Source organism: Numida meleagris, unplaced genomic scaffold (assembly GCF_002078875.1).
Source record: "Numida meleagris isolate 19003 breed g44 Domestic line unplaced genomic scaffold, NumMel1.0 unplaced_Scaffold261, whole genome shotgun sequence".
NCBI lineage: Eukaryota > Metazoa > Chordata > Aves > Galliformes > Numididae > Numida > Numida meleagris.
The window spans coordinates 250,690-269,032 of NW_018364419.1; the positions used below are offsets into that span (position 1 = coordinate 250,690).

Here is an 18,343-nt window from a genome sequence, read left to right on the forward strand (position 1 = left end):
CCACCAGGACCAGGCGGTGGGGAGGGGTTGTGTTCTTGCCCCCCCATCTAGGACTCATTGCCCCCATCAAGGCTAACTGCACCTCCAAAGGGATATCTGCCCCCTAAAAGGGATAACTGTACCCCTAAAGGTCTAACTGCCCCCCCCCAAGGGGTAACTGCCCCCCTCCACCCTTGAATCCACCCCCTACACTATTAATACACTCCTGAGACCCTCTGCTATACACCCATAAACTATTTAACTCCCCTCCCCCCCCCCCCATATTTCATATTACTCCTTAATGCCCCCCCATACCTCCTAGGACCCATTAATACCCCCCTCCCCCCCTTTATTAAGGGACCCCTCAATGCTCCCTCAATCCCAACTGTCCCCGGGGACCCCCTCATGTATCCCCTCCCCCGATATCCCTTAGCACCCCCCAGTACCCCAGCAGCACCCCCCTCCCAAATACTCCCAGCAGTCCCACCCATGGGATGTCCCCAAAGCCACCAGATGCCACCTCGGGGTGACCTGAAGTGTCACTTGGTGGCTCCAAGAGACGTCCCCAGACCACCAGGTATCCCCAAGCGCTGTCCCCAGAGCCAACACATGCCCCCAAGAGATGTCCCAGGGTGACCCAGGGTCACTAGGTGGCTCCAAGAGGTGTCCCAAGGCCACCAGGTGCCACCTGAGGGTCTCCCAACATCAATGAGGGCCACCAAAAGGTGTCCCCCAGCCACCACATGTCCCAGGAGGCGTCCCGAGGCCACCAGGTGCCACATCAGTGTGTGCCAAGTCCCCTTGGTGGCTCCAGGAAATGACTCAAGGCCACTGGGTGCCACCTGGGTGTGTCTCAAGGCCATGAGGCAAACACAGATGTCCCAAAGGCCACTGGGTGTCCCCCAGGAGGTGTCCCAAAGCCACCACGTGCCACCTCGAGGTGTCCTTGGCGGCTCCAAGAGATGTCCCCAAACCATCAGGTGCCCTCAGGTGTACCCAAGCCACCAGGAGTTGTCCCAAGGCCACCAGGTGCCACCTCAGGGTGTCCCAAGCGTCACTTGGCGGCTCCAAGAGGTGTCCTCAAACCACCAGGCGCACCCAAGAGGTGTCTCAGAGCCACCAGGTGTCCCCATGGGCCACTCCAGTGTCCGCCACCCATTGATGAGCCCTCACCCCAGACGCTACTCACCAGGAAAAGGTACTGCAGGCCGTAGATGATGGAGTTTATCGTCAGGACGGGCTTCCAGTCCTCTCTGGTGACAGAGCTGGGCATCAGAGGGGCCACCAGGGCCACCATGGAGGTGGCCATGGCCACCTCATGCCCACATTTGAGGTGTGCAGAGACAACATACACACGGGGGGGAGGGGGGGGGGAACAATTTGCACCCCATTCCACCCAGATGGGTGTCCGGGACCAAACTGGGACCCAGCTCCAGCTGTGGCCACCGCAGAGGGGACGGTGGCCACCATCTCAGCCGTGTTGGTGGCCCACCTGAGGATGTTGAGGCAGACGTTGCCCTCCAGGTCGATGTTAGGGTGATAGACCATCGTCTCACACTTCACCTTCGGCGGGTCGTGGGGGTAGCCCTGTCCGACCTGGGGGGGGGTAGCAGGGGTAGTGTCAGAGTTTGAATCCCCCCCGTGGCCACCAGCCACATCTTGGTGGCCACCAGCTGCTTCTCTCCACCCTACAGCACACAGCTGGTGGCACATCTTCATGGCCGCCAAGCCCTAGGCTTACCAACCCCCAGGGACAGGCACGTGGCAGCCCAGATACTGTTTTGGTGGCCACTGGTCATGCTTTGGTGGCCACCACCCCCCATTCCAGTCCCAACCCATAGAATGGCCACCGACCCCATCCTGGTGGTCACCACGACTCCCTGCTCCACCTCCAACGTGTAGCATGAACACGTGGCCACAGGTCACACCTCAGCGGCCACCAACCCCTGTTCCCAGTCCTAAACCACAGAGTGGCCACCGATCCCATCCTGCTGGCCACCAAGTCCCCCTCATCCCATCTCCAATCTACAGGGTGAACACGTGGCCAGCGGTCACACTTCGATGGCCACCACCCCCTGGTCCCAGTCCCAACCCTTGTGGTGGCCACAGGTGAGGTCTCAGTGGCCACCCACCTCCTGGAGCCCCACGCTCAGAACTGTGGGTGCCACCTCGGTGGCCACCACCCCCGCTGCCACCCTGGGGACGTCTTGGTGGTTGCGGGATGAGCGCTGGTGGCCACGGGGCCACCCCGGTGCAGGACTGACCTTAAAACTGAAGACGAATTTCCCTCCCTTGTAGAAACCCTATGGGAGAGACAGATGTCACCGGGGATGGGGACACCGGGGGGGAGGGGCGCAGGGTACACGGGGACACTCCAAGGGATAAGAGAGGACAAAGGGGATGAGAGAAAGGAGGGATCCGTAGGGAGAAGCCGGGGGGGGGACAGGAGGAAATGAAGAAGGGGATCCCAAGGTGGGGGTGGGCAGGGGACCCACCTCGTCAGGGCAGATGAGGAGGCGGAAGTGCAGCAGGTCGTCCTGGTCGGAGAAGTCGATCTCGCACGTCTTGGGCAGGTTCAGCTCGTTGATGTCTGCGGGGACACGTGGGGACACAGGGGGACACGTGGGGACAGGGCCACGGCCACCCCCGGGGGCAGAGCATCACACTCCCAGTGCTCCCAGCACAGCCATACTGGGACCAGGAGAGCACCACACCGAAGCCATACTGGGACTAGTACATAAACTATACTGGGACAACTACACAGACCATACTGGGACCAGTTTATGCCCCACCACTATGGTCATACTGGGACCAGTGCAACCCTACACATAGCCCACAGTGAGACCAGTACATAGACCATACTGGGTGCCTACTGGGATCAGTGTGAGCCCCACAGTGGAGCCATACTGGGATCAGCGCATGACCCACAGTGGGGTCCTACTGGGACCAGCGTGTGCCCCACACCAAGCCAATACTGGGACTAGTACACAGACCCTACTGGGACCATGCTGGGACCAGTATGTGCCCCACCACTAGGGTCATACTGGGACCAGTACATGGACCACCCTGCGAGCAGTGTCTGCCCTAATCCAGAGCCATGAAGGGACCAGTACAGAGATCATACTGGGATCATATTGGGACCACTGAGTGCCTCACCACTGGAGCTGTACTGGGACCAGTACACAGGCCATACTGAGACCACTGTGTGCCCCAAACCAAGGCCATACTGAGCCCAGTACATAGACTGTTCTGGCACCAGCGGGTGCCCCACACCAGGGCCATGCTGGGATCAATACACAGACCACACTGGGACCAGTGCATGCCCCACACTGGGCCATAGCGGGACCAGTACACAGACCCAAATGGAGCACAACAGGAATGAGCGTGAGCTCCACAATGGGGCCATGCTAGCCCCATAGTGTGACCATACTGGTACCAGTGCAAGCCCCACACTGGCGTCCTGCTGGGATCAGTACACAGACCACAGCAGGGCTGCACTGGGACCAATACACAGACCACGCTGAGGCCATACTGGGACCAGCACAAAGACCGTGCTGGGGCCACAACGAGATCAGCATGTGTCCCACAATGGGGCCGCACCGGGAACAGAGCATGCTCCACAGTGGGGTCCGACCACGACCAGGACACAGGCCACGCGAGGCCCAGCGCAGCCCCACACCGGGGCCATACTGGGACCAGTGCACAGACCCTACTGGGACCAGTCTGCGGCCCACCACTGGGGTCACACTGGGACCAGCGCGTGCCCCACACCGAGCCCACACGGGGACCAGCACACGGATCCCACTGGGACCAGCACACAGTTCGTACTGGGGCCATACTGGGACCCCCCCCCCAGGCCCCACCCCCCCTCCCCCCCCGCACCTTTCTGGATGCGGAGCTGCGCGGCCGAGGCCTTTTTGCTGGTGCCCTTGGTGCCGCCCGCCGATTCCTCCTCCTTCTTCTGCTGCTTCAGCGAGAAGAGCTTGATCATCCTGCCGGGCCGGGCCGCGCCGGGCCGGGGGCGGCGGACCGGGTGGGCCCCCCCCGGCGGGGAGGAGGCGGCGGAGGGGGCGGCGGAGCGGCGCCGGGGGAGCGGCGGCGGCGGCGCTGAGGAGACGGAGGGTGGGCAACGGCCGGCGCCGCTCGGCAACTTCCGGAAGAGCTTCGGGACTGTCCGGAAGGAGCTTCGGTGTTTTCCGGAATGGTTCGGCGGCGTTCGGAGAAGGTTCGGGTTCTTCCGGAAGGAAGGAGACTCTTTCCGGCGTTTTCGCGGCTCTTTCCGGAAGTCTCCCTTCACCCGCGGCCTTCGGCTATCTCCGGAAGGCTTCGGGTTTTTCCGCAGCCAATCGCTGATAGGCGCGGGGCTGCCAGGGAAGGGGTGGGGCTTCCGGGCTTTATGGGGCGCCGCCATCTTTGTTGTGGGCACTCCTCCCCCTCCCAGTCGCGACCTAGCGCGGGGGGGGTGGGCGCATGGAACAAAAAGAACGGACGGACTGAAATGAAGAGGAGCTCCAAGAGATTAAGAAATAACTTTATTTATTAATACCATAAAGATAGAGGGGGGCACTCCCAATAAAAGGAAGAGGGAAAACCTCCATAAGAATGGGATGGCCCCGTATTCGCGGCGGTGGGGGGGGCACAGGACAGACCCATGGGAGAGGGGAAAAAAAAAAGAAAAACAGAACCCAAATAAAACACCAGGGGGCCAGCCACGATGGGCAGAGGGGGCACAAGGAGGCCCTCACCTCCCAGCCCTCCTGTTTCTGAGGACACCAGGTCTACCCCACAAACACAAGAGGAGGGGTGAAACAGCACAGCCCCACAGGATGGGGGGGAAAAAAAAAAAAAACACGGATTGCAGGGAGAGCCCCACAGCCCCGGGGGAAACACGGGGATACCCCTGCCTCGCCCCTCCTGCTGGTCGCTGAGGATGTCAGGCCCACCCGCTCAGCTCCACTCTATCCACCAGCCCAGAGCAATGCGAGGAGGCTCAGGGGGCCAGAGGAGGGGCAGGGAGGGGGGTGGGGGGGGCTGCTGCGGAGACTTCAGCCCCTTCCCTGGGCATGCTGGCATCCAGGAGGGTGGAGAAGCTGCGGCTGCCGAAGGCAGCGCTGAGCTGCTCCTCGAAGAAGCGCTGCACGCCCAGGATGGACTGCACGTCGGCTTTGTCCTGGGGGTTAAAACAGGGAGATTAGGGGGTGCTGGACCTCCACAGAGAGCCCCTGGGGGTGGGGGGGGGGCAGTGGGGGGCTCCCCACCTCTGTCAGGTGGTTGAACTGCCGGATCATGCGACCGATGTCGCTGGTGAACTCCTCGGGGCAGGTGTAGCCGGGGGAGAGCTTCCCCTGCAGCTTGGCACGGATCAGGGTCAGGTCGATGGCGTCGCTGCTCCCCTGTAGGGACAGAATAGGATGAAAGGGGGAATCCCTCACAGAAGATCCCAGGGGATGCCAGTGGGTTGCAGCACTCACCATGGAGCTGGAAAGGCGGTGCAGGGGGCGGCAGGGCTCGTGGCACAGCAGCTCCAGTAGCACGCGCTCGCACTTCTGTAGATAGGTAAAAAGGATCCCTCCTCCATCCCCCCTTCCCAACAGTGGATCCCCAGATGCCCAACCCCATCCGTTGTACGCACCTGCTGGTCCGTGGGGCAGAGCGTGGGGAGCTGGCCCTCCTCGGGACCGCCGTTGGTGAGTTCTTCAGTGGGGGGTGGCAGGTCCTGGCACAGCAGGCAGCGCCAGTCGTGGCTATGGGACGAGGTGAGGGATCCACTGAGAGCCCCACAGCACTCCCCTCCCAGCTCGGGGGGTAGAATGGGAGCTTGGAGTTCCAAGGGATTTGGGATCAACGGGGAAATCCCCTATGGATCACAGTTAATCCCCTGTGGATCAAGGATCAACTTGTGGGATCTGCAAAGGATTGGAGGAGAGCAGCTCCCTCAGAAGCAAAGATGTCTGAGACCAACACATGGCCTTCCGCATGGATCAGGGCAATAGGATCCCAAGGGAACTGGGGCCCCAGTTGGACTAGGATCCCCAATGGAAGAGCAAAGCCCCATGTGGGTCAGACCCATCAGATTCCTTAAGGCTTTGGGATTAACAGGTAGATCCCAACACAGATGAGGGCCAGGAGATCCCCAAGAATGTGGGCTTGAGAGGTGGATGTATGGGATTGCCTCCAGCAGCTGCCAGGGTCATCAGGGTTGGGGGAAGGACTGGATCCAGGGCATTAGGATGGAGCCCCAGAGGATCCCCTCCCAAAGAATGCAGAGGGGTGGCAGCAATTCCACCACCATCTTGGGCCAAGCAGTAGATCCCATGGGAGATCAGCGGAGCCCAAAGATCTGGCAGCTCTGGGTGATCCCTGAAGATTTGGGAAGCAGCAAGATCCCCAAGATCCACCTAGGGATGCAGAGGGACCCGGGGAGGTGACAAAGGCCACCAGCAGGGGATCCCAGGGGGACCAGATGTACCTGGGGACCACCTGGAGGACGGGGAGGTGGCAGTCGAGGTGGTAGCAGCGCTCGCAGAGGTCACACATCACCACAGCACCGGCCTGGCAGCAGACCCGGCAGCAGGAGACGTTGCGGTGGGTCCCTGGGGGGGCAACGCTGGGTGCCGGGGGGATTTCAGGTGCTCCCACCACCCGGCTGGGGGGCTCGGGAGGCAGCCCCACAGGTTTGATGTCCTCGGCGTCTCCGATGGACAATTCCTTCTGCTCCTCCTGCGAAGAGGGACAGCGGGGTGAGACAGATGGAAGGACGCGGGGAGGGAAGTGGGGAGGAACAGAAGGACGCTCACCTTGACAGTAGGTAGGGGGGGAGGAGCGGGCTGGGGCTGTGCCCCCCGCTCAATGACGATGAGGCTGAACTCCTCAGCCGAGGTGCCGGGGAAGACGCGGAAGACGGGGGGCTGCACCTCCCCCGACAGGTCCAGCTCCAGGCGCTCCAGGCTGACCCGCGGCACTTTGCGGAGCAGGGGGCCCCCTGAGGGGTGGCTCCTGGGGAGCATTGGGGGATCAGGATGCGGGGGGAGCCCCTTAAGCCCCTCAGGAAGATTTCCATGGGGTTTGGGGCACTGGGAGTCCCCGGGTCCTTTGGGATAGGGGTGTCACCCCCGGTACACAGGGCCAAGGGGGGGGGGGGGAGGGGGGTGGGTCTAGCCACCCCCAAGGCATAGGGGGACAAGGGACAGGGTCATCCTAGTCACGGCATGACAAGGGAGCCTCAGGGAGAGGGTGACAAGGACAGGGTAGTGGTCCTCTCTTGACTGTCAGTAGGTGACAAGGGACAGAGAGGTTGTGTCACCCCTGGGTACCAAGGGACAAGGGGCTGTCCTCGTCCTCAGAAGGGACAGAAGCCTGGAGCAGCTCTACCTCCCACCCACCCATTCCATCTGAAGGAGGTGCCTCGGCCCTCTCCCCACCCCACCCCCAATCCCCAAGCTGTCCTCATTACCGCTTAACGAGCAGCTTTGGAACAAACTTCTCTTCCACCTCCTGGTGAGGAGGATTAACACGTCTTCTCCTGCACAAGGAGGGTGTCAGGGCACTGCCTGGATGCCAGAGCCCCGGGCCACCCCCTAAAATCAGGTTCCCCCAGGCCAGGAGGAGGTGGAAGAGCTGGGATGGAGCCCCACCACCCAGGGACATAGTGGCCCCGTGCCTGGGCATGCAGTGATGAGGAGCGTGAAGAAGAGCGTGACTATCTCTGAGGATGAGGTGACAAGGAGCAGGGGAAGGCCAGGCATGGGGTGGCAAGGGACAGGGATGTTGCAGCTATCCCCTGGACACGGGGTGACAGGGTTCCCAGGGTGACAGGGGACAGCTACAAGGGGGTCTGCGGGGTTTCCAAAGGCAGAGGGTGACAAGGGACAAAGCGGACTCACCTCTTCACTCCTGTGCCAGCAGCTTCAGGAGAGGCATTACCTGCTGAGAAAAAAAAATAAAGAGCTGTCAGGGGCCACCCTCCTCCTCCACACAACTCCCCCAAGGTCAACCCCACACTCACCCAGCTCCACGTTGGCATCCTTGGGGGTCTCAGACACCTGAGGTTCGAGGTGGGGGGGGGACAGGTCAGAACCCTCAGTTCCCAAGGGACACCGAGGCATGTCTGGTGTCCCCACCCCCTCCTCGCCAGCTTGGGGGGTGCCAGGGGTCTCCTGCCCTTGCTTGTTGTCGGGCTGGGGTGCTTTGGGGGACTGCAGGAGGGGGCTGGGGGCACACTGCCCTTTGCTCACCACTGTGGCTTTCAGGGAACCCTGAAAGAGAATAATGGGGGGGATCCTGTTAGAAGGGTGGGGCAAAGAGAGAACAATGAGAAAGAAGGAAAAATAAAGAAGGACGATGAGAAAGAAAGAATGAGTGAAAGAAAGAAGAGTCAGAGAGAGAATAGAGCAGAAAGGGCACCGAGTAACAGAAATAAAGGAGGAATAATGAGAAACAGAGAGAAAAATAAAAGAATGAGAAAGAACAATAAGAGAAAGGAAGAACAATGAGCAAGAGAAAACAGGAAGAAAACGAAAGAAATAACGAGGAAAAAAAGAACGAGAAATAAAAGAGTGACAAAGGGAAACAAAGGAAGAGCGCGAGAAAGAAGAGGGAGGAGAAGGGAGAGAAAGAAAGGTCGCTCTGAAAGTAATGCCTCCTATTTATCACCATGGAAACTACAACAGATACAAAGAGCACAATAACACTGTTGGAGAGAGCACACCCTCAGCTACAAAACACGGTTTTCCAACATAGTCACCACCGTCAGCCGATTCGTGCAGATGAGCTGATCCAGACACTCTTCATTTCGCGGCGTGACAGCTGTGCATGGCCGTCCGGAACGTGGCTTGTCTTTCACGTCGCTGTCACCGCTGCTGAAACGCACCACCCAGCGCCTCACGGTGCTCACATCCACCGTCAGGTCTCCATAAACGTTCAGCAAGCGTCGATGAATGTCAATGGGGGCAATTTTTTCCGCATGGAGGAATTCAATTACACACCTTTGCTTCATACGCACTTCCATGTCAGACGCCATCTTGTCAGACTGCCCCTCTGCTGCCATCTGTCGCATGGCAACAACATTTAATGGGAAGGGTGGGAAGGTTCCACCTCTACTGCCATGCCGCCAACATCCGCCTCCAGTGCCGTGGGCCAATGGAATAAAATGGGAGGCATTACTTTCAGAGCAGCCATTGTGCACACGCAATTCCTACATTACACAGAACACGAGCCACTCATTCAGTCCTTGGAAGGTGATGGTGGAGATGATGGTGCCTGTGAACAGCTGACTGACACAGGGTGGGTATGTGAGTTCTTGCTGGTTATAGCAACCGTCCTGCCAGGGGGCAGGAGCGGGGGAGACAAGTCACCACTGCCCCAATTTGCAGGGACCTGAGGGCACCTTTCATGGCTTTGAATCCCTTCTTGTATGATCTCTCAGCCACAGTTCATGGGTTGGGGATGTGTCAGGAAACAAGAAGCGATTCATTTTGCAGTCAGCAGTAAAGATCTTTTGAACCATCTGCCCTCTTCTTCGCCTTTGCGTTTGTTGGCTTTTGCACTTATGCCTCACGGAGTGCAAACATTCCATCTTTCCTGAGATCCATCCACGCAATACAGCTCCTTCGCTCATCTACCTCAGCTCTGGTCACAGAGGTGCTTATTTCTTCCCACTAGATGCAGGAGGGCTTGAATCTGATAAGCCCTGAAGCGCACACCTGTGAATATTTAATCTCTGCCCCAGTGTGAATGAATTTCTCTGTCATTTCGAGGAATTTGTGGTCCACACAGAAACCATGCCACTGCCACGAGATCGTCCAAGAGATAAGGAAACCCAAAGACCACACAGAGCCCTGTGACAACTGAAAGCACCGACTTCAAAGGCCACAGAGTCATACCACAGGCGGGCGTGCAGCCCGCTGCTGGGTTGGCTTTCACTCTCACTTCAGGTCTGTTTAATCACGGTGACAGAAAGTGTGCACGACAAGCTGTGCGATACAAGACTTCCTTCGTCCTCTGAGCTGGTGAAGCATTGACCGCTGAGCCAGGCGCCAAGCAGAAAGGAATTGCTAACTCCTCAGAAAATGCATTATGATGCGTTGTCTGTGCCACTTTGCTACGAGCAGAACTGTGGCACTAAAGAAATAATGGAGTCTGAATTTAAATGTCCTCCACAGACAATGAACGCTCCTCTACTGCCATCTGTCGCACAGCAACAAAACCTCACAGCGTAGTGACAAGATCCAACCTCTACTGCCATACCACCAACATCCGCCTGACATTGCAGGCAACGGAATAAAATAGGAGGCACGACTTTCAGAGCAGCCCTTGAAAGCGCAAGATTCCCCCCAAAACGCAACCCCTGCCCCCAGGGTACCTGTGAGGGGCCTGAAGTGGGGCTGGCAGTCGGCGGCTGGGGGCTGAGGGACGGTGGGAGGAGGCTGTTCTCCGACACGATGGTGCCTGTGAGAGAGGTGTGGGTGTCAGGGGGGCCCAGAGAGCCCCCAGGGTGCCCCCCCTCCTTCTGGGCTCACCAAAGCTCTCAGCACTCTTGGTCCAGGCGTTAGGATCCCACTGGAACTTCATGTCACCCTGCGGCTCCACCGGGTCCACGATCATCTTGAGGGCACGTTGGAGCTGGAAGTGGATCTGGGGGGGAGGGGGGCTGTCACAACCCAAGGGCACCCACTGTGCCACGGGGACCCCAAGGGCAGTCGCATCACACTGTAGGGACCCTGAGAGAACACGTGGCAGTGCCCTAGGTCACACCATGAAGACAGGTGGCAGCACCCAGGTGTCACCCATCACACCATGGGGACCCTGAAGGAGGGGGCACCCATTACAGCACAAGGGGACACAGTATGTCCCCAGGACCCTCCTGCACTGTCCCCAGAGCAACTAGAGTGGTCACGCTGACCACGGGGCAGGGCAGACAGCCGCATTATTCCCTGCAGGAAGGGATTCCCCCCCAGCAGCAGCTCACCAGTTTCTTGGAGAGGAGCAGCGCCGTGGTGTTTTCGCTCTCCAGGGCCCAGGAGGTGAAGCGCAGGACGTGCTCCTGGTGCCTCTGCAGCTTGGTCATGGCCCAGTGCTGCCGCTCCAGCTTCTCCTGCTGCCCCTCCGTCACCTTCTGTGAGGAGGACACATCACTGTGAGAGACTATACAAGATGCCTTAGGTCTCAAAGCTTGCCGGAGCGCTGGCAGGCATTTCCTTTTGACAGGCCTCACCTCTGCCTATGTATGGTTGCCAGGGGCAACAAGATAAGAGGAATGTCCTGCAGTTAAGCAACTGGAAGAACGGGTTTTGTGCAGCCAAGTCACTCTTGGGGCAGAGGGGGGAGGGCTGGGTTGAAGGGGCCCTTCCTACCCAGAAGCAGGAAAGCCTTTGCAGAAGTGCTGCCCATGCCGTTACCATAGGAAACCAGCAAAAAAAACCAACAAAAACACCCCGACAAAAAAACAAAGGAGAGTTTAAAAGGACGCCTCAAACAAAGAACTTCAGGATCCACCCCACCAGTGCAGAGACTACGGGCTCGTGGGATACTGGGAATTCACAGTGGTGACCGTCTCTGCCTTCTATAACAAATCCTTGCTTTTATTTCCCATCTTTTCACGACCCCTTTTCTCTCTCTCCCTCCACCTCCAATAACTGGCGTGAGACAGTCAGCGATGGGGGGAGGTGACCCAAGAGGATGGTGAGGGGAAGCGTGGCTCACCTGGGCGTCGCTCACCAGCACCTTGCCGCGCTTGTTGAGCTCCTTCATGATGTGCAGGATGGCCGTCTTCACGTCCACCTGCACCCGCTTCTGCACATCAGACACCTGGCGGATGCTGCCAGCACGGGAGGGAAGGGGTGAGGGTGGGCAGCATCCCCCTCTGGGAGAAAATAACTCCTCTGGGGGGTGATAAAAGCCCCCAGGGGCAGGTGGGGCACGTACGAGCTGCGCACTTCCTTGGTGGAGCGCTGCAGGCTGGCGTGCTTGTCGCCCAGGCGCTTCACCAGCGTGGCCAGCATCTTGCGCTGGTTCTTCACCGCGTCCTCCAGGAACTGATACCTACAGGGCGAGGGGTGAAACAGAGGAATCTGGAGGTGCTGCGAGCTGTGGAACGTCCCATCGGGCACTATTGACCTGTGGGGGGGCTCAAAGTGGCCCCCACATGGACCCTGCACCTCATGGGCCTAATAAACCAAACCCATCATAAACCCGACCAGGCAATTCAACCAGCCTGAGAGTGAGTCATTACCTGAAATGAAAACTAACTCAATTAATTACTAAGAAGGTAACTGCAATGATTTTTAGTGGTTGATGACTCACGCCCCCAACTCCTTAAGATCTAATCTCTATTTAAACCTCCAAAATCCCATCTTAACACCCCCCCAAGAACTTAAACTTCCCCAAACAAAACTATTTGCTAATTAACCATCCAACTAAGCAGTTCAGAAACAAAAAATTAGAGGAAACTGACATGCTTGTTAGCTGGTTAGCTACTGAAGGGATTGACCAAGTAGCAACTAATGAGATTCATTACTGTAATAATTACTAAGTGGTAGTAATTAGACAGCTAGCTAACTGGAGTTCCTTTTAACAACTAAAAAATCAGTTTAATTAGTGATCTGTGCTCTTCATTACTGAAGGCACGCAATAAAAAAAAATCCTGCTATCTCATTTGCCTGAAAGCAGCGTTTCACTGTGACAACAAACTGATTCAAAGGATAATTAGCCCCCCGGAAAACCAAATTTTGTGCACTGATTAACGCCGACGCCACTCACTGATGGTCCTTGTGCACGTTGAGCTGGCAGTCGCGGCAGGTGAGCGTGTCACACGTGTCACAGAAGATCACCAGTGGCTCCTGCTTGTGCACGGAGCAGTACACAGTATGCTCCACCTCCTTCACCTTGGTGTTGCCTGTGGGGTGATGTCACCGTGATGTCACCACGCTGGTGCAACAGGCACCCAGCCTGGCTCTGGATGTGCCCCCCTGTGCCCAATGATGGCGCTGCTGCCCCAGGGGGGTGACAAGGACAGACCTGCTGCTCGCACCGTGTGGTCCTTGGTGTACTTGACCCGCTGGTGGGCCTCCACGCAGGTATCACAGAGTGGCTCCGAGCACTCCACGCAGAAGCTGGTGGCAGGAGCATTGTCTTCGCAGCTGGTGCAGCACTGTTTGGGTGGGAGGGGTGAGTCAGGGCCATCCCAGAGCGCTAATGAACCCGCTAATTAGATACAAATGGCTCGTTACCTGAAAGGAGGCCTGGTTGGCATCAGCTGTCTCTGCTCCTTTGTCTTTGAGGAAGTAATTCTCTACCACATCCTGCAAAGGACACTGGTGCTTGCAGATGGGGCAGTCGACCACTGCGGTGAGGAGAGCAAGGTGGGTGCTGAGGTCATCATTTGTCACCAAAGATTCCCCTCCTTGCAGCCCCTCTCCCCCCCAGAAAAAACCCCACCACCACAATGGTTCATTGGCAAGGTGCTAACAGGATCCAGCAGAGCCAGGAGATTCAGTGCCTTTGTGGGCATCTGCTGAAGGTCTCCAAAACTGGAGCCCTGGGGCTCTTCCTGATGACACCAAAACAGGGATGGAGCCTTGGGGTGGGGACCATGACCCAAGCAGGTCCACCAACTGCACCATGGCAATGGCTTTGCCCAGGCAAATCCCTGACAAAGAACTTCCAAACAAAGCCATGGCCTAAAGCAACGCTCCACCACCCCCGGGCAGCCCCCCCCTCCTCTGTGCCTCAGGCAGGGCAAGACATAAGGCAGCGCTCTGGGATCTCTCTCCAGAACCTTCTCTGTGGCAGAGGAGACATCACCAAGAGATACAGCAAAGAAAACTCCAAATCCCAGCACTGCACGGTCCCCTGCTCCCTTCCATCGTGCTGCATGGCCTCCAGCTCCCTTCCATGGCACCGCATGACCCCCCAGCTCCCCTCCGTGGGGCTGCGTCACCTTGCACTCCCCATGACCCGTTGCTCCTTTGTACTACCCGCATGACCCCATGCTCCTCTTCATCCCCCCCTCCCCACCAGCAAAGAAAACCCCCATATCCCAGCACTGCACGGCTTCCTGCTCTTCTCCACAGGGATCCATGCCACCCAGCACTCCTCCATGGCACTGCACAGTCTCCCCCGCTCCCTCCCACGGCACTGCATCATCTCCTGTCTCCCTCCATTGCACGTCCCTGTGCACATCCATTGCACAGGGCCCTGTGCTCCCTCTACCACCCCGCCATCCTCCCGGAGTGCCATGCTCCCCTCCATGACTCCCAGCTCCACTCCAAGACACCCCCCGGGTCCTCTACTCCCCTCTTCCCTCCTTCCCCCGCACCCCTAAGACTCCATGCTCTCCTCCATCCCACATCAGGGTCCCTCATTCCTCTCTACTCCCCCTCCAAGCCCCATCTCCCCTCCTGTCTCTCTCTCCTCCCAGAGTATCCCTCTACCCTACCCCCCATAACACAGCCTCTCCATCTATCCCCAGGGCCTCCATGGCACCTCAGAGCCCACCACCCCCCTCCACAGCACCTCAAGAACCCCCTGCTCCCCTGCATGAGACTGCATGTCCCGCCCCCCACTCCCTGTGGGGCTGCACAACACCCAGCTTCCCTCCGTCCCTTCCCTCTCCCTCCCCTCCCCCCAGAGCACGGCATAGTCCTCATCTCCCAACCCCCACCCCCTGAGCCCCATACTCCCCCTATGGCAGTCCATAATTTCCTGCCCTTTTCCACAGCACCCTAGGCCCCAGCACTACCCCTCACGAGCTCCCGCCCCTTCCCCACCATTGGCCTTGACCCATTTCCCCCACAGCCGCCTGCTCCCCTCCATCCCACCCCCTCCCCCACAGCCCCACGCTCCTGATCTAAGCCGCAGCGATATCGTTACGCTTGCTGCCGTTCGCTGATGGATAGCCCTGAAGCTTGTTTAGAAAACAGGAAGGATCTGTGCCTCTGCATCAAGGAGGTAACGCTGATGTACTGAACCTCTTTCCTGGAGCAGGTAAGGGAAGGCCCGCTTGGAATCAGCTCGTTCTGAGTCGGGGCACGGAGCCGACCGAACGGAGCTCCCTGCCACGCACCCGGCACCGAACGCGGTTTCTAACCCTCCAACCCGGGCCTCGGAGAGCTCCACCAGCAGCACTCCCACTCCATCCCCCCCCCAAGGACTCTACGCTCCTCTTCCTCCTCTCCCCATGGCCCTTCCAGCCTCCCCCAGGTTCAGCCCTCTCCCCCCCCGCCATCAAGGCCTCACCTTGCCCGCCCGGCTCGGAGTCGGTAGCAGGCCCCGGGCCGGTCTGCAGGCACTGCCGACACACCGAGTGCAGGCAGGGCAACAACCGCGGTTCACTCTTGGCCTGCAGCAGCTCCCGGCAGCCCCCGCAGCGTTCCAGGAGATCCACGAGGTCCGGGCGCTTCTCGGCCGGGCCCGCCGCTTCCGCAGCCTCCGCCACCGGAGCCGACATGGCGGCCGCTGCTCCCCTCAGCCCCTCACCAGCAGGACCCACGAGCGCGCGCGGGCTGGAAACAGCCAGCAGCCAATCAGCGCCCGCGACGTGCTGAGAAGGTGGGGTCAAGGGGAAATTGACAGCGCGGAGAGGCTATGGGAGGCGGCCAAGCGTGACGGATTGAAGGGGACTGACCAATCGGCTCACCGGGTGGGTGGAGCCACGCTGTTGAGCCAATTAAAAGCCCTGGAAACTGCGGATTGACAGGGCTTGAGTCCAATCATCTTTCTCCATGCTCTACGCCCCTCCGTTATGAAGGCCTGCTGTGGTTTGGAAATCGAGAGGGCGGGCAGAAATGCTGCAGACCAATCAGCAATCGGACCGCCTCAGAGGAGGCGGGGATGTGAAGATGGACGTAGAGTTTCTCCAATCATCATCCACACTCCTCATGAAGGCGGGATAGACGCCCTGATTGACAGGTCCCCGAGCCAATCAGCTTAGCAAGTACCACAGCTGCTTCTCAGCGCTCCGGAGTCACTCCGGTTCGATCGCTGTGGGAGGTGAAGGGGGGGGGGGGGGTCAGGGGGAGGTATTTGAGGTCGATCTGTGGGGTGGAGGAGGTCTGGGACTGGGATTGGGGTAGTGGTGGCCCGGGGCCGGGTGTGAGTGTGGGTCCAGGCCTGGGGCAGGGCCTAATTGTGGGGTTGGGGCCTGTGCTTGGGCTGGGGTGTGGAGCAGCCCTGGCCTTGCTCAAGGAGTTGCCCAGGAGTTGGATGTAGGCCTGGCATGAGGCTCTGGGCTGCATGTGAGCAACTTCAGGGCCTCTGGTGTCACCCCAAAGCCCCCACCCTTACACATGCTACCTCTCCTGTGCTTCCTTCCACCTTACCACCTCATTTTCCTCGTGTTTTCACTTCTCAGGAGCATCCAACCCCCAAGAAGAAAGCCTGACAGCATCCAAAGCAGCCTCCAGCTTCCCAAAGTGGTCACCGCGGCGTGGTGGTGAGTAAATGCACCTTAAAAAGTGTTTAATCTTGCTGGCTGAAAGTCGCAGGGAGGTTTGGTGGGGGCTTGGCGGCAGGTTGGGGTCCTCTCTTGTGGTGGCAGGGTTTCAGAAGTAGGCCTGGGATGAGCATGGGCCATACTGGAGCAAATGGGGCTGAATTAGAGTTTCCCTTACTCCCCATGAAGGTAAGTGTCCCTCATCTCACCTAAAAGAACCCATATTTGGGCCTGTTTAACACCCTGTTTTTGGGAGAAGCCCCAAAACTGAGGTGAATCTGGGCACATCCTGACATAAGATGAGGTCTTGATCTCCTGTTCCCAGTGTGGAGGGTTTCTCCCACTTCCCAGTTACTAGTTTAAGAGGGGTTTGCCTTCATTACCAATTTAGCAGCTCCCTGGCTCTCACTCGTTCCCACTTTTTGGGTGAGAGGGTGGTTCCCCTTCCATATCGCACCATGGGGACCCAATGGGGCCTCCCCAGTGTCCCCAGGGCATGTGCCACCTGGGGGTGTCCCTGCTCTGCACCACTGGGGATGTGGCAGCCAGCGCTGTGAGTGACTGGGAGCACTGGGAGAGGGAAGTGCTGGGTGACTGGGGAGTCACCGAGGGGTGTCTGAGAGCACTGGGAGAGGAACTGGAGCGCTGGGAGGGAACTGGGAGCGTGACTGGAGGGTGACTGGGAGTACTGGGTAACAGTGATGTCCCCGCAGGCACCATGTTTGTCACCAAAGGGCCCTGGACATTGGTGACCGCAGGACAACATCCTTCCCACATCCCTCCTGGTGAGCACCTGTCACCTCTGTGTCTCCCTTGTGTCCCCCAGGTCCCTCTGTGTGTCACCCCCACGTCCCCTCAAGTCCCTTGTGTGTTTCAGTGTGTCTTTACAACTCATAATGCTTCCCTGTGTCACTTCATGGCCCCACCATGTGTGCCCTCATGTCCCTGCCTGTCCTCTCTGTGTCCCCAGGTCCCTCTGTGACACTCACATCCCCATGCCATCAGGCCCTTCTGCATCCACCTGTCCATGTAGTCACATCACTCTACATCTCCTCTGTCACTTGACCTGTCTCTCTGTCACTTTGCATGTCCCCCATGTCCCTGTCTGTGTCTCCAGCCTCCCTGTCATGCTACCTTGTCCCTCCACCTCCCAGTGTCACACAGCATGTCCCCTCTGCGTCCGTATGTCCCCCACATTGTGCTTTGTGTCCCTGGTGCTTCCCTGCATTGCTGTGTGCTCCTCATGTCACTCTGTGCGTCCCATCAGTCTGCATGTCTTCTTTGTCGCTCTGCATGCCACCCCACATCCCCATGTCGCTCCCAGTGTCCCTTATTTCCCTTTGTGTCACTCAGCATGTCATCCCACATCCTTGTATCACTCTAGATGTCCCTATCTCACTCTGTGTATCCCCTATGTTACTCTTCAGGTCTTTCTGCCTTCCCATGTCACTCCATGTGCCCCTCCCTGCTTTTACTCCATGTACCCCCTATGTCACTCCACATGTCCCTCGAGATGTCCCCGTGTCCTTCAAGATGCCCTCTATTTATTCCACATGTCCCCATGTCACTCTGCATGTCCCACTGCCCTCTCACGTTCCTCCACGTGTCACACCAGATATCCCTCCTTTCACTCCGTGCCTCCATGTCACTCTGCATGCCTCGCTGCCTCCCTGCGTCCCTCCAAATGTCCCCCCTGTCCCCACACCCCATCCCTCCTCATCCTTTCCCTCTCCCCGCAGCCCCAGCACCGTCCCCGGAGCCATCCCCCTGCACCCGCGACACCCTCGGCCACCAGCACGGCGTCTCCGCTTCCCCACCGCAGCCCAGCCCGCACCGCTGCGCCGACTGCGGCAAAACCTTCGGCGCTCGCTCACGCCTGGCGGTGCACCGGCGCGTGCACACCGGCGAGCGGCCCTTCGCCTGCACCCACTGCGG

The 18,343-nt window shown here is 58.8% G+C and overlaps 3 protein-coding genes across 7 annotated transcripts in view; 1 reads left to right on the plus strand and 2 right to left on the minus strand.

Moving 5' to 3' along the window:
• Positions 1–1,168: 1,168 nt before the first annotated feature.
• Positions 1,169–4,185, minus strand: UBE2M (ubiquitin conjugating enzyme E2 M; the record flags this gene model as incomplete). Its single annotated transcript, XM_021382655.1, is given in 5 exon segments — positions 1,169–1,232; positions 1,472–1,575; positions 2,244–2,282; positions 2,475–2,569; positions 3,862–4,185. Coding segments are annotated over 5 exon segments (411 nt in total), but the record flags the coding sequence as incomplete, so codon positions are not given.
• A 304-nt stretch (positions 4,186–4,489) lies between these two features.
• TRIM28 (tripartite motif containing 28) lies at positions 4,490–15,488 on the minus strand. Of its 5 annotated transcripts, none has more exons than XM_021382645.1 (18): positions 15,214–15,487; positions 13,206–13,318; positions 12,994–13,126; positions 12,736–12,871; positions 11,902–12,018; positions 11,680–11,794; positions 10,946–11,092; positions 10,497–10,611; positions 10,340–10,425; positions 7,985–8,234; positions 7,863–7,902; positions 7,433–7,501; positions 6,777–6,975; positions 6,449–6,699; positions 5,612–5,723; positions 5,451–5,525; positions 5,238–5,372; positions 4,490–5,149 (listed from the first exon to the last, which is right to left on the minus strand). In XM_021382645.1, the coding sequence occupies exons 1-18, from the start codon at positions 15,422–15,424 to the stop codon at positions 4,970–4,972; spliced, it is 2,484 nt and encodes an 827-aa protein (XP_021238320.1). In that variant the 5' UTR covers positions 15,425–15,487; the 3' UTR covers positions 4,490–4,969. The 5 variants fall into 5 exon arrangements, with proteins under 5 accessions (XP_021238320.1, XP_021238318.1, XP_021238322.1 ...); XM_021382643.1 differs by having other exon boundaries at positions 7,863–7,905; XM_021382647.1 differs by lacking the exon at positions 7,433–7,501.
• Positions 15,489–16,032: 544 nt separating this feature from the next.
• The window catches only part of LOC110391004 (zinc finger protein 239-like), a 6,314-nt gene continuing 4,003 nt past the window's right edge, over positions 16,033–18,343 (plus strand). The window contains exons 1-3 of the mRNA XM_021382654.1: positions 16,033–16,408; positions 17,122–17,193; positions 18,148–18,343. Coding sequence (XP_021238329.1) covers positions 17,127–17,193; positions 18,148–18,343 — 263 coding nt within the window. The 5' untranslated portion in view covers positions 16,033–16,408; positions 17,122–17,126. The remainder of the gene's footprint in view (positions 16,409–17,121; positions 17,194–18,147) is intronic.